This window comes from Leptodactylus fuscus, chromosome 5 (assembly GCF_031893055.1).
Source record: "Leptodactylus fuscus isolate aLepFus1 chromosome 5, aLepFus1.hap2, whole genome shotgun sequence".
Classification (NCBI taxonomy): domain Eukaryota; kingdom Metazoa; phylum Chordata; class Amphibia; order Anura; family Leptodactylidae; genus Leptodactylus; species Leptodactylus fuscus.
The window spans coordinates 111,820,389-111,836,168 of NC_134269.1; the positions used below are offsets into that span (position 1 = coordinate 111,820,389).

Sequence of the window (15,780 nt, forward strand, 5' to 3'; positions counted from 1 at the left end):
ATTTCCACCATTCATTAGGCCCAGGTGAATGGACCTAATCTGCGGGATGTCTCGAGTTATAGACTCAACTACAAGAATGAGCAGGACACAAATTTTTCCTGCTCTGATCCCTGCCTCTCATTGTCTACATAAAATAGAAAGTTTAATTTTATTTAGCTTACTTATATATTGCCACCATATTCTGCAGCTCTTTTCAGACATTGTCCCAACTAGCACTCGCAATCTACATTTCCTACCAGTATGTCTTTGGAGTGTGGGAGGAAACCATTGTACCTGGAGGAAACCCACACAAACACAGTGAGAACATACAAACTCCTTAAACTCAGGATTCAAACCCAGGATTCCAGCACTGCAAAGCCACAATGCTTACCACTGAGTCACCCTGCTGAATAACATTGGTTTCTTAATTGATAAAAACCAAAACAAAACAGCAAAACTGTGCCTTGTGGGATACACTGAGACACTTCAGAGTAAATACTGTTATATTTATATAACGTTTATCTGTACTAACATCATGATAAAACAATTCTAAGGGGGCGTTCACACTACCGTCGGTGTCCGACATGTAGTGTCCGCTCCTAGTGTCCGCTCAAAATCTGTCACGGACACTAGGAGCGGACACTAGCTGTGTCCGTGACACCTGTCATTCACTTGAATGGGCATCGGGTGCGTTCTTTTGCACTCCGTGCCCGTCCTTCCCTGTCCGCAAGAGAAGATGTCCGACTTCTCAAGCGGACAGAAAAACCCTGCATGCAGGGTTCCTCTGTCCACTTGAGAAGTCGGACATCTTCTCTTGCGGACAGGGAAGGACGGGCACGGAGTGCAAAAGAACGCACCCGATGCCCATTCAAGTGAATCACAGGTGTCACGGACACAGCTAGTGTCCGCTCCTAGTGTCCGTGACAGATTTTGAGCGGACACTAGGAGCGGACACTACATGTCGGACACTGACGGTAGTGTGAACGCTCCCTTAGGAAGAACATTCACTTTATTGTGGCTTATTTTATTATTTATTTATTATTGCTTAGTATTAGAACAGCATGGTTTCTATTTAAGCTTGTTTGTAAAAACTTTCCTAAGATAGAAATAGATAGATTTTTCTTTAGTACAGTTGGTCATTTGGCATCACTAGGGAAGACATATGTATACAGTAAAATTTCAGGTCAGAGGAGCCATACATAGTTGTATGCATATTGCCTTAGTAGTGGCAGTGGAATTGAGCCTAATTGGGGGGAGAATTTAGTGTCCCATCTCCACAAGTTATCTGGTGTAGATCATGTAGATTTCCATCTGTGCAGCTAATTTATTAAGAGGCCAGAGCTTTGCGCAAGTCGGGCGCCTAGTAACGGTGTTGTATGAAATGTCAGTCTAAATAAACCTGCCCCATTGAGTATTGTCATGTGTATATTTTTCTGCTATATGTGAATGTTTTTTGCAAAAATGTTTTCAAAGGTTCACTAAACCCTTTCACGCATTCTCAGGAACTCATTCAGTATGTAGTATTCGGTCACTAAGCTTTATAAAGTTTTTATACAGTAATAGAAAAACAGGAACAACAAGATGTCCTACCTTCACCCTGTGTAAAATGAGCCTATGTTTCTATTGTGCTCTATTATTATTGTATTTGGAGTTTCACCAAGAACTTTGAAAGAAATACCTTTGCATACTACATGTGGAGTGTACAAACCATATAGTTTGCTCCTTATGCAAAAAAAGATCAATGTGGTTCCCCTTATGCCAATGTAAATACAATGTAAAAAAAAGTTATTTTTGAAAAAAAAGATATCAAAAAAATATTTCTGTGTAAAATGCCAGGATTGTCTTGATTTTCTATGCGTCTATGTGCTATCGCTTCTGGTGATCTTATGTAATGAAAGGGTTATCGGTCTTTTAAGGGGTTGTGAAGGGCATTTTGATTGTATCATTGCTGATCTAGTGAGGTGGGTAGATGATGGAACATCTCTTTTGGTTAAAGGAGTTTTTCCAACATACTTTTTTTTTTAAAACTTGACCAAACATATGGATAAAACACCCTCCTCCTATGTGCCCTCTCTGCCAATATCTGCACCCCAATGTCTCGGCTACATTTTCCCCTTTACTGTGCAGTATGTGACTGGCTGCTTTACCGGTGAAAATCCCATTTCCAGGCACACCTTGTTCTGCGCTCATCCTAACAGCTGCAATAGTCATTTCTCCTAATAGAAGTTATTTATTCACTACACATTCTCCATCTGTAAGGACAGCACATGTATACCCTGTTTTCCCAAAAATAAGTCATCCCCCAAAAGTAAGACATAGGAGATATTGTGTTGAATTGCCTAATATAAGGCACCCCCTGGAAGTAAGACATCCCCCAATAATAATAATCTTTCTTTGCAAAAATTGTATGAAGAAAAACATTGCAGCCGGTTGAACACTGTGCGTGATGTTCCATGTGCACAGATATGCTGCCTGCTGACACCACTGCAATACGTTGTAACCACTGTTCCTGCTGCATACACTAAGCATCGTATGCGGCGGGGGTACTCTCTCCCAGCTCATCCCACAGCAGCAGGAACAGTGGATACAACATACAGTATAACAGCAGAGGCAGCAGACGGCTTTCCTGTGCACATGAAGCACCGGATGCAGCGTTCAGCCGGCTGCAATGTTTTTCTTCATACAGTCTTTGTGCAGCAAGCACACCTCAGCTTAGCACTACCACTACCTCTAATTACTACCATTACTTAAAAGAAATCAGCCCTATACCAGGGAAAGTGAATAGAACTATTTCAGGGCAACTCCACATAAACAGCATTTTTATTAGACATAGAAGAGCAGGTACATTCACCCCCCAATTGTAGAAGTAGAATATTTACTCACATTGTGATTTAACTTCATGCTTCTTGGATCAATCCCAGTCTGGCAGCTATTATTTGGAATAAAAATTGCTTCTTCTGGAAAACAAAAGATTAATATCTTGTTCAAATATCAGCAGACGTCAGAGTTGAATTTTCATGCTTACAAAATGCGTCATTGATGAATAAACTTGCCCTGCTGCAATGTCTTCACTTCAGAAATGGAGACATGAGAGCCATTTATTAGACGTCTTACTGAAGAGCTCTTTGAGTGGAGCAGCTGTAGATAGTGGCAAGGTCTAGAGTAAACTAAGAAGAGTGTTAGGACCGTGATTACACATTATGGGGGATCCTCCTGAGTAAATATTCTATTACTAAACTACAACTATTTATTATTTCTGCAGGACACATTTTTTGTCCTTGCTTTTGTCGTGTCTGTTTGCCAGTAATTCCAGTATTTATCAGAAACACAATGGGAGTTCATGGGGCCGAGTTTGTCTAGAAATTCTATAGACATGCATCTCTATTGAGTCATTCGAGTGGTGATAGCCTTGAACTGTGGGGGATTAATTCATAATATCTTATGATTATTTATATAGTATTTGTTTACTTAACTTATTTTATCAGTTTTCAATGTGTAGTGAAATGTTTACAGTGTTCATAGTATTTCCACACATAGTGTGAGGGGGTTTGGTAAGAATTTTATGCACGTGGTGCAAACAACCCCGTTCAGATGTGCAATGTGGAACAGATATCTTTTGAAAATATTCTACGTTTGAGCATTGCACCCATAGGATATGTTCACATGGCTGATTTAGGAGATGAATTTGAGGGGCCTCAGCTCCAAATTCCACTTGAAACCTGTCACCCATTCATTTCAATGGGAGGCAGAAGCTGATTTTCCTCGAGCTGATTTTTTATTTAGCAGGAAAAAAAGATAAATATCATGCTCAATTCCTCTAGATAATTCCTATTGAAGTGAAAGGGAGGCATACACATTTTGCCTGGCTCACACTGAACTTGCAAATTCCATAGCAGGATTTTTTTTTTTTTTTTTACCTGGGCCTGCTACGTGGGGCCTTAGCTTAAAGGGCCAAGACTGGGGCATTGTTAAATGTCTACTTTATAATACACAAATAATTTACTATAAGGTGTTGCAACATTTAAGTTTTGTTGTTGTACACACTTTCTGCAACAAAAGCCATTGAAACAGTTGAGTTAAAGTTACCGCACTGTTATTAACTAGAGATGAGCGAACACTAAAATGTTCGAGGTTCGAAATTCGATTCGAACAGCCGCTCAATGTTCGTGTGTTCGAATGGGTTTCGAACCCCATTATAGTCTATGGGGAACATAAACTCGTTAAGGGGGAAACCCAAATTCGTGTCTGGAGGGTCACCTAAGCACACACATTCAGCACTGCTTCATCGGGCTAATAGAATGCATTGGCCAGCGCTGATTGGCCGAATTCCGTACTCTGGCCAATCAGCACTGGCTAATGCATTGTATTGGCGTGATGAAGCAGTGCTGAATGTGTGTGCTTAGCACACACATTCAGCTCTACTTCATCAGGCTAATAGAATACATTGGCCAATCAGCGCTGGCCAATGCATTCTATTAGCTTGATGAAGCAGAGTGTGCACAAGGGTTCAAGCGCACCCTCGGCTCTGATGTAGCAGAGCTGAGGGTGCACAAGGGTTCAAGTGCACCCTCGGCTCTCCTACATCAGAGCCGAGGGTGCGCTTGAACCCTTGTGCAGCCTCGGCTCTGCTACATCAGAGCCGAGGGTGCGCTTGAACCCTTGTGCACACTCTGCTTCATCAAGCTAATAGAATGCATTGGCCAGCGCTGATTGGCCAGAGTACGGAATTCGGCCAATCAGCGCTGGCCAATGCATCCCTATGGGAAAAAGTTTATCTCACAAAAATCACAATTACACACCCGATAGAGCCCCAAAAAGTTATTTTTAATAACATTCCCCCCTAAATAAAGGTTATCCCTAGCTATCCCTGCCTGTACAGCTATCCCTGTCTCATAGTCACAAAGTTCACATTCTCATATGACCCGGATTTGAAATCCACTATTCGTCTAAAATGGAGGTCACCTGATTTCGGCAGCCAATGACTTTTTCCAATTTTTTTCAATGCCCCCGGTGTCGTAGTTCCTGTCCCACCTCCCCTGCGCTGTTATTGGTGCCAAAAAGGCGCCAGGGAAGGTGGGAGGGGAATCGAATTTTGGCGCACTTTACCACGCGGTGTTCGATTCGATTCGAACATGGCGAACACCCTGATATCCGATCGAACATGTGTTCGATAGAACACTGTTCGCTCATCTCTATTATTAACATGTACATGTCTCAGATAAACATTGCTATATCTCTACATCAATCACCTAGAAGCAGAAATTACCAAACTTTTCGAACTTGATAGATTATAAGATCAGAATGTGTGTTCTGTTCTTCACCATGCAGTCTTCTTATAAAATGATGTGGGATGATGTACTGTCTGGTTTTCAGTAGTATTTAAGCACCGAAATTTGAACCTTGAGGGATAAACCAAGAAGGCACCAGGAAACATTTATTGATGTAAATCAGTACAGATGGAACATAGACTTGCCCATGCAGTCTGCCCATAAACTGAATCTGAAGCTTGGCATTGAATTTTCAGGAATACTCCATGTTGTTGAAGTGCTTTTGTCTCTTGCCAATATGGTTGCTGTTTAATATCTTTGTTGCCAGACCTGTGGTGTATGGAAACTTTATGATCTGCTGTGTGTTTGATCCACCACATACAGTCAATGTAAACACAGCTTAACTGGGAAAAATGTTAGAGGTAAACCAAAACATCTGGGCATTTTTCCACCCCCCAAAATAGTTTAAAATGAGAATAAGGAATGCATATTTGATTCTAAGTTTCAAGGAATGGTTTTCAGATTTGACACTTGGCAGATGACATCATAGTGTAAATGAGTCACATGCGGCAGCTTTCACGAGGCTTGTTCTGACAGCGCTTACAGCTAATACACACCTTACAATCTACCTTGTAAAATCAGTTTACAATGCAGCCGTTTGCGGAAAAAAACCTGCAGGTGTTTGCCTGTAAGAAACAGAACTTACTGAAATCTGAAAAGTGTACATACAAGTGACCATTGTTTGAACTGTATATCCACTCTATGAAGATATTAAAATATAGAAATTGTACACTTGTAGGGGGCCACACCGTGGCTCAGTGGTCAACACTGCAGCCTAGCAGCGCTTGAGTCCTCGGTTCAAATCCTGCCAAGTGAAAAAAACCATCTGCGAGGAGTTTGTATCTTCTCCCAGTGCTTGCGTGGATTTCCATCCCATACTCCAAAGACATACTGATAGGGAAAAATGTACCTTGTGAACCCTATGTGGAGCTAACAATCTACGTTAAAAAAAAAAAAAAAAAAAAGAAATTGTACATTTGTGTCCCATTCGACAGAAAAAAAAAAAAACATACTTAGCTTAACTCAATTTGTGATGAGCCAGGGCACAGTTCCCAACATCATCAAGTCTTTATTTATATCTTATGCAACAGAACCAATAATCTATTAATCTATTACAGATTGTTTTGTAGAGGAAGAAATGTTCCTTCAAAAATTGACACAGGAACAGTGAGTTTCAATAACAAATATGAATAGCAGAAGGGACAAATGCTTAAAGAACATTACTAGTGAGACGTGAGGGTTTGGTGCTGGTGTGCAGTGTTCTTTTCCTTGAAACACAGTATTCATCTTTTAAACTAAGACATTGATCTCTTTCCTCATTTGTCCATAGAAAGTTTCCCAAGAGCATTATGGAACATACAGGTTGTCTTAAGCAAACTTGATGTTTGTTTGTTTTTTTACACAGCAGCAACTTCTTTTGTTGTATTGTCCTATGAACACCATTCTTGTTCAGTATATTTCTAAAAGTAGGCATATGAACAAAGGGTTTTGTGGTTTGTAGATCTTTTACCATTACCCTTTGGTTCACTATTATTTGTTTAAGGTTTGCCCATTGTGTGGTTGGTGAGCTCTAAACAGGATGCCAACTGTTGCGGAGTTTAGTAGCAATCCTGAATTTGTAGATAAAAGAATTGATGGACACCCAGGTCTTGAGTCATTAGCAATGCTTTTGTAGCCTTTTCCAACTATATGTATCTGGCTTCCGCACTCTGCACTTTACTGAACAGTCCTTACAAAAGTTTCCAATAATCTCCTGACAGCTAAATCTAATGGTGGCTATTCTATTTTTCTTCTAGATGTCTCAGTAGTATTGGACACTGTAGCCTTGCAGACACTGCACTCTCTTGGTTTTTCTTATGTTTCTCGTTTGTGGGCTCTGTTTCTTCCCCTCTTCCCCTTGCTGTTGGGGTTCCTCAGAGCTCAGTCCTAGGCCCCCTTCTATTCTCACTCTATACAGTCCCTATTGTAAAAACCATCAGCAGATTAGGCTTTCGTTACCATCTTTATGTGGATAGCATCTAACTGTATACCTGTTCTCATATGATCACCCCTGTACTACAGCATAAGACCAGTGACCATCTCTCTGCTATCTCAAATGTCATGTCTGTCCTCTGTCTGAAAAGGAATCTCTCAAACTCTGAACTACTGCTGTTTCCACCATCTACCAACTGACCTGACCCTGATATTTTCATTTCAGTCTGCGGTTTCACCATAACCCCTAGGCAGCATGTCCAGTGCCTTGGGATGATTTTTCCCTTAGCCCTTTCCTTTACCCCTTCCATGTGCAATCACTCACATGCTTATTTTATCCGCACCACATCTCTACAATCTTCTGTTTCCTTACCATAGAAACATTATAGACCCTTATTGTTGTCCCAATTCACTCAGATTTGCCTGTAATTAGGAATTGTGTATTTTTTTTTTAAATAACTTATGTCTTAGTTTACTAGCCTACTTTATGAGACATCATTAGCACATATAATTGTGAATTGGATAACAATCAGATCACATTGTATTAGCAATCTGAAATTGAAGATATTCAAGTATTTCCAAAGTGTTCAATTATTGTACCTTAGAACTGTAGGTACTGCATATCTACATATAGAGAAACTGTGCAAAGCCAGTACACTGAATTGACTATCCTAATATTTAGTTATTTCATTACTATTAGGCCATTCCTACTGATATCATAACTCATGTACAGCTCTCATATCATCCAGTGACCCACAATTTATCATTGTCTCTAAATAAGCTGTCGCCATCTGGTAAATAATGTTTAAGTGTGATATGTCATATATGGTGAAATGTGCAGTATAAGAGATGTCAGATTATTAGTTTAGGGTCTGTCTTTTAACACAGCCTGACTGTTTCTGAATATTTAAACCTATGGGTTGTGTCTAAATGTGGATCTAATCTTTAAGTAATTTATAAGAGTTTGTAATGCATATATTGTATAGTAATGTCTCTATCTGTTGACTGACTGAATTTTCCGATATGGTATATGGTTAAATTTTGGTCTTTTACAGTATTTGTAGAATATGTAGACAATTTACTGTACTTTAAAGTAGAATTTGTTGAATAACCTGTACAAAACCATGAATTATACATCCTTTAATATTAGTTGGACTCCTAAACCGCTTTGATTAAGTGCATATTATAGAGTAAAGTGTACATACACACACGCATACACATACACACACACATACATACACACATGCATACACATATACACACACACACACTTACATTACTGAAGCTAATCTGAATAATCAGTTTGACATTAGAGTCCAATATCTGCAATATGTTTTATGACCACTAGATGGGGATATAATATAGTGAAATGCCTTCCCTTTCTATTCTTTCTCATCTTTAATTTAGCAAATGGGCATATTGATATACTATATTATAAAATATATTCTCCCTTATTAATAGCAGTTTGTTTGTTTATCTGTATAAACTTCCAGAGTTTGTTTTAAATTATCAATGTCTGTTTTAGTGTCCAAGCAACACCTATGACCCACTGATAAAATCTACCAAAGACTTCCCAGATGATGTTATTAGCTTTGTAAAGAACCATCCTCTCATGTACAAGTCAGTGTATCCTCTTCACGGGAAACCTGTGTTCACTAGACTGAATGTGGACTACAAGCTAACGCAGATTGCTGTTGACCATGTGATAGCAGAAGATGGCCAGTACGATGTCATGTTTCTTGGGACAGGTACAGTAATGATCTGAAAATTAGTAGCTACCCTGTAATCATTCATTGTCAATGTAACATGTAAAGTCAATAATAAAGACTATCTGCAGCACCTGATGTACAGGATACTTTCTTCTGCTGTCCTTTCAGTGCTGGACTCCCATCGTCTCTTCTAGCCCCCATCAATGGTGCTCCAGCAATGTTATTTAGGAACCCCACTGTCACTGCTGTGAATCATTGGTCTCAAGCTATAGTGACACCTGCCTTCAGTGACTGTTCGGGGATTCTGTTCCCCATTACACTTGGAAAATGCGGAGAGAAAAGTCCTGCCTGCAAGCTGGACTTTTTCTCTCCCCATTTTTCTGGTATAAACAGGGCGGACACCCAGCAGACCCGATTATAGTCCATGGGTCTGCGGATTTCAACAGGTAACCGCTTTTTAAGCAGATTGGATTTCCGTTTTTTGGGTCCCCAAACAGACCCGAAGAACCTGAAACTCTAACGCAGGTGGAAACCTAGCATCAGCAGTCATGGGTTGTAGAAAGTTATGTCATTGCTGCAGAGATGATGTCAATATTTTAGCAATGACAGATACTTTGTGGTGTTCTATATCTCCTATTCTTGTGCTTCCCAGATACTTTGTGGTGTTCTATATCTCCTATTCTTGTCTTTCCAGATGTTGGGACAGTTCTAAAAGTAATCAGTGTTGCCAAAGGTGTCTGGAATATGGAAGAGGTGCTTCTAGAAGAGCTGCAGATATTTAAGGTACTGAAAGCAAATGATCCACTTTACTGTAGATGACAAATATCATAAAACATGCTAGTTAGTACTTTAGTGGATATTGGGATTACAAGGTTGCAAAAATAAACAAGGTTTGGAATCCATTCTCTGAGCAGAGAGATATCTGTGGTCATAACAGACTGGGGCAGGGTAGTGTTGTTATGGTTGAAGCAGAAGTTGCTGAGAGTGACAAGGGCTAACAAGCTGTTTATGAAGGAAGCAGAAGAGAATAGAAGAGGGAATTCAGAACTTGGTTAACGAATGTAAGAAATGTTAATTGTTTATTTAGGAGTAAATAAATAATGAAATGCCGAAAACTCTTTGGCTAAAAGTCTTATTTACCCCTACAATACCTAACCTTGTGGATGTTAATAGTCCTCTAACTCACTCTAAGTCATCATGGTGCCCAGCTCTATAAAGGACTGACCATGTTTTATGTGTTGTTCACACAAAGGAAATATACATGTGTATAACTAAACACGTGTAATTGCAATAATTTTCTATGAGAAATACTTCATTTTCTGGAAAAATTTTGGTGGTGCCAACAGTTACGGCCATGACTGTATTTTATATTCACTTAATGTATAGAAAGTGTTTTCAAACATAGAGCGAACGATAGAACATAATCGCCACTGACAAATGTAAAAGTACCGCGACACTATTGTATATATATATGGTAGTTCTTTATTTATTTTTCTTACATATATTAAACACATGTAGCATTTTTTATTTAATGTTTTCCTTTTTTTTTTTCAGAAACCATCACCAATTACTAACATAGAACTATCCATCAAGCAGGTAAGCTTCACATATAAATTGTAAAATAAAACCCCAAGTCAAACAATGTTGGGGCACATCTAAAAAAAAAAATTGGGATAGGGGTAACAAAAGGAAGGAAAAGTAAGTGGTGCTACTGAAAAAAAGCTGGAGAGTCAGTCCATGACTGTGTATGAAATTAGCATGTTAGAGAGTCAGTCTTTCACCAATCTGTGAAAAGCTGCATCTAAAAATTGTGAAACTATTTCAGAGAAATGTTTCTCAATGTAAAATTACAAAGACTTTTGAAATTCCACCATCTATAGTATATAGTATTATTAAAATATGCTGAGAATCTGGAGAAATTCATGTGCACAAGGGATGAGGCCGACAATCAATATTGTTTGCTCTAGATCTATGGGCCCTCAGGCAGCACTGCATTAAAAACAGGCATGAATCGGTAATGCAAATCTCTGCAGAGGATCAGGAATGCAACCAGAAATCAATGTTTTACTGTGCTTTGTCATCTGTTCACTGTGCAGTCCACAAATGCAAGTTAAAGCTTTATCATGCAAAGAAAAAAACATATATCAATACAATCTAGAAATGTTGCTAACTTTTCTGGGCCATAGCTTATTTAAAATGGACTGAGGAAAAATATAAAACTGTTCTGTTGTCAGATGAATCAAAATGTGAAATTGTTTATGGAAACCATGGGCACCATGTCAGGCAAACTCAAGAGGAGTGGGAACTCCCGCTTGTTATCAGCGCACAGTTAAAAACTCAGCAACCTTGATTATATGGGGTTGTGTTAGTTCCTGTGGCATGGGCAGTTTACACATCTTGAAAGGCACTATCAATGCTGAACAATATATAGAGGTTTTACAACAACATATACTCCCATCCATACAACCTCTCTTTCAGGGAAGGCCCAGCATAGTTCAGTAAGATAATGCTAAGTCACCTACTGCATCCATCATTAACTAAAGAAGAGTCTGGGCAATGAACTAGCCTGCAGGCCAGAAAACATTTGCTGCATTAACATCAGACACAAATGGGACAACATTCCTTTCCCAAAATGCTATGAATTGGTCTCCTCACTTGTCACACTTTACAGACTATTGGAAAAAGAGAAAGGGATGCTACACAATTGTAGACATAGTCTATTTATAAATGAGTTGCTGCCATCGATTTCATGTCAAATGAAATGGAAATATGTCTACCATTCATCTTATGTGTTCTATGTTCTATTGTGAATAAAATACAATGATATGAAATTTTCAAAAAATTGCATTCTCTACATTTTACTCCATATTGCCTATTTTAAAATTGGCATTGAACAAAAATTACGTGATCCATTTTTAGAGAGTTAAGACAGGATGAATACTACAGATATAAGAGGTTGTAGCTGAAAAAATGACAACATTTAATTTATGTCAAGCTAAGTAAAATAATGAAGCAAAATTTCAGTGGCTGAAATTAGCAAAAAAGAAATGATTCAATGTATCATGCAGAACAAAATTACTTAACACTGAAATGTAATGCCATGAGTGGTCCTCAGGTGGCAGTATTAAACCATGTGTGAATTCAACTGTACTGTATAGTACTTTGCCATGTTTATGTGATGTGACCGCAATGTGTAGATACACCTTTACTGATTACTAAAACTAACATTAAGTGATCCTTATTACATCTCCCACATGGATTGTCCCCCAAGACTCCTAAATGCTAAATCTATCTGCAATTATACATGATATACTGGGGCCACTGTATAATTTAGTCATTGTATCTGACCAGTGATTACAGAAAGTTAAGTGTTCACCTCTGTGAAATATGGAATTTACCACTCAGCTTTCCCAGAAACACTAAAAGTGACAACGAAGCGGTTGCATTTGGAAAACAATCTTATCTTCTACCAGAAATGGCCTCATTCGTGTCATTGGACTTTGTCTGGAGTTGCAGCTCAGTCTTATTAATATAAATAGTTAATTTCACAAGACCCCATTTGTAGTATTGTCTTATTTTATTACAATTTGAAACTCTTACAATATGTAGAAACTGTAAAGATTTATATCAGGTCACTAACAGAATACATAGTTTGTATTATACAGAAGATGTTTGTTGACCAGATCTATTTTTATTTCAGCACCAGCTTTATATTACATCCCATGATGGTCTAGTTCAGCTGTCACCACATAGATGTGATACATATGGAAAAGCTTGCACAGACTGCTGTCTTGCTAGAGACCCATACTGTGCCTGGGATGGAAATTCATGCTCAAGATACATACCTACATTAAAAAGGTAAGTCAGAAAAGGTTTATTCCAACTTTTTGACCTCACCAGAAGACTTCAATGCAGTAATTTATTACATCTGCTTCTTATGACATACAACCACAATACAACTATATTTTAATCACAGTAGATAATAGAACATATCAGAAATGGAAAGTTATGCTAAGGTTCACACTAACATCGCCTCTCTATTATTCGGGTCCACCTCTCCATCAGAGGACCCAAACAGTGGCGTAACTAGGAATGGCGGGGCTCCGTGGCGAACTTTTGACATGCCCCCCCCCCCCCCCGACTGACACTGAAGACCTCGACCAACTGACCCCTACCACCGCCGCCACCCCCCCGCGCATTTCTGCACACACTATATTGGCCCCCATATTGGCCCCTGCACACAGTATTATGTCCCCATAGTGGCCCCTGCATACAGCATTATGTCCCTATAGTGGCCCCTGCACACAGTATTATGTCCCTATAGTGGACACCCATGAACAATTATTATACTCTGGGGTCTTTTCAGACCCCAGAGTATAATAATCGGAGACCCAGGGGAGGATACAAACATAAAAAACTCTCTTACTTACCTTTCTCCCGACTCCCCTCCTCTCCGTCGGCCATTTTCCGGGACGTCATGTGACAGGGCCCTGCGTCGCGGGTCATATGACGTCACGCAAGTAGGCCGAAGCCTGCGCGGAGCCTGGAGAGGTAAGTAACAGTGTTTTTAATGTTTCTTACCTCTCCGGGCCTCCAATCGTTATAATCGGGGGTCCGAAAAGACCCCCCGAGTATAACAATGCTTGTGGGGCCCGCGGTGTCACTTACCAATCCCGGCCCCTGCCAGGATCGGTAAGTATATGGGGCCCGTTACCGGCTGGAGTAATTCCAGACGGTAACGGCCTATTAAAAAAAACAAAAAACGCAGCGGTAGCGGCTGTCACCGGGCCCCCTAATGTCCCGGGCCCTGTGGCAGCTGCTACTGCTGCTACCACGGTAGTTACGCCACTGGACCCAAATAACGCAGAGGTGGACCGCTAAAATGAAGGCAACACACAGAGTCCAACTTACCCCATTGACTATAATGGGGTATGTCGGGTGTCTGTTCTTAAATAACTGAAACCAGCACCCACTTTTTTTTAGTCCTCCACATGGTATATAACCCCCTTTTTTTTAGTTTCCTTCATGGTATATGACCTCTTTTTTTTTTTTTTTTTCTTGCCTCCCACGTATATAAACCCGTTTTTTTGTGGTCCCCCCAAAGTATATGACCCCTTTTTCATGGCCACCCACAAAGTATATGACTCCCTTTTTTTCTACCCCCTGACACAGTAAATGCCCCTTTTTTGTACAGCCCACACATGGTATATGACCCCCTTTTATCCCCCCACCCCCACCCCCATAGAGTACTGGTTGATACTTTTTATGCACCTGTCCACGCTTTAGTCCTGGCCAATTTCTGCTGCCACCTCCAGGGTGGGCTTAGCCAGTGCTGAAGAACATGATGTCAGTGTAGCACTGCCTAGAGGAGGTAGCAAGGGCAGACAGGAAAAGAGCATGGACACACAAGTAAAAATTATCAACAGCTACTTATTTCAGTAACAGAGTCAGTATCTGCTGATTTGTGACACGCATGTATAGGTTCGCCATCACTGGCCTAGTTTGTGTCATAAAGGATCCCACTGAGAGACAATAAATATTCTTTTGTTGATGCGTTTATTCACAAAAGTTTTACAATGCTCGGTGAAAATGAAAATAAACGTTTTCGGCCTAACCGGCCTTCGTCAGACTCGTTTCAGACTATTGTTAGATTAAAGACAGGAGAACCATCCATGAGAGGGTGTGTGGCCCCTCTGTAATTGTCTAGAGTTGTTAGTGGCTGTTGCTAACAGGATAGGATGCTGGTGTCATCCCAGATCTAGGATATGAATGCTGAGTAGCTTGTCCTCACAGTGCTGGCTGAAGCATTGGTGGTGCAGTGTGCACTGTGGAAGCGGCGCAGAGTGCGTCCTGTGTCATTGGTGGTCTGTTTGTTTGTGGGCATTTTACACATCTTGAAGGCAAGACAAGAATGGAGAAACAGTCCTCTCCCAAAACTTAAGCAATTGTTTTTCTCACTTCCTAGACATTTCCTACTGTTGTAGAAAGAAAAGGGGACGTGATGTTACACAATGGTAGACATGGTGTTGTTCCAACTTTTTGGACATCTATTGCTGCCATTCATTTCTACAAATTAATTAATTTGTTCAAATTAAATGGAAAAACATCTAACTTTCAATTCCTATGTATAACATATCACATGTGTGTTCTGTGTTGTCTACTGTGAATAAAATGTGTTCTATGAGATTTCCAGATCATTGCATTCTTGTTTTCTTTATGTTCCTAAATAAGTATACCAACTTTTTTTGGAATTGGGGTTGTAGTTTAAAATGACTTTTACATAATGTAAAATATGCAAATGTTTTTGTCCCTTCCAAGGCGTGCAAGAAGACAAGATGTGAAAAATGGGGATCCTCTTACACAGTGCTGGGATGTGGACGACAGTAAGTACAGTAACCATATGTAATGTGTGTGGAGTGGGACAGATACATTTGAAATGTTAACCAGTCTCATAACCCGTTTGAAAATGGGGTGCATTACAATATAAACATGTCTGATACAGAATAGCAAAACATATTTGCTTTTCCCATGTCTCCCGTTTGTCTTCATGGACAGTACTATGACAATGTGACTTTTCCAGACATGATTGTGGAGATCAAATCACCAGTTCTTTTTATGGGTTATTGATTAGCTATACCATAAAAATATTTCATGTTAAAAACCCTAGGATTTTTACTCAGTATCTTCTATACTTGCCAATCAGCATTCAGGCTTTCCTTCACCCAAGGCAGAAATTCAGTTCACTGCCCATCTAAATACATAATAGTGACTTCTTACCAATGCTTTGCCATCTA

General features: G+C 39.8%; 1 protein-coding gene and 1 long non-coding RNA gene across 2 annotated transcripts in view; one reads left to right on the top strand and one right to left on the bottom strand.

Annotated features, from left to right (window-relative positions):
• Nucleotides 1–15,780, bottom strand: part of LOC142203372 (uncharacterized) — a 719,604-nt gene that overhangs the window by 403,461 nt on the left and 300,363 nt on the right. The gene's annotated exons all lie outside the window — the stretch shown is intronic.
• Nucleotides 1–15,780, top strand: part of SEMA3D (semaphorin 3D) — a 128,053-nt gene that overhangs the window by 103,636 nt on the left and 8,637 nt on the right. Inside the window, exons 12-16 of the mRNA XM_075274035.1 lie at nucleotides 8,803–9,025; nucleotides 9,681–9,769; nucleotides 10,541–10,582; nucleotides 12,687–12,844; nucleotides 15,305–15,369. Of these exons, the coding sequence (XP_075130136.1) occupies nucleotides 8,803–9,025; nucleotides 9,681–9,769; nucleotides 10,541–10,582; nucleotides 12,687–12,844; nucleotides 15,305–15,369 (577 nt within the window). The remainder of the gene's footprint in view (nucleotides 1–8,802; nucleotides 9,026–9,680; nucleotides 9,770–10,540; nucleotides 10,583–12,686; nucleotides 12,845–15,304; nucleotides 15,370–15,780) is intronic.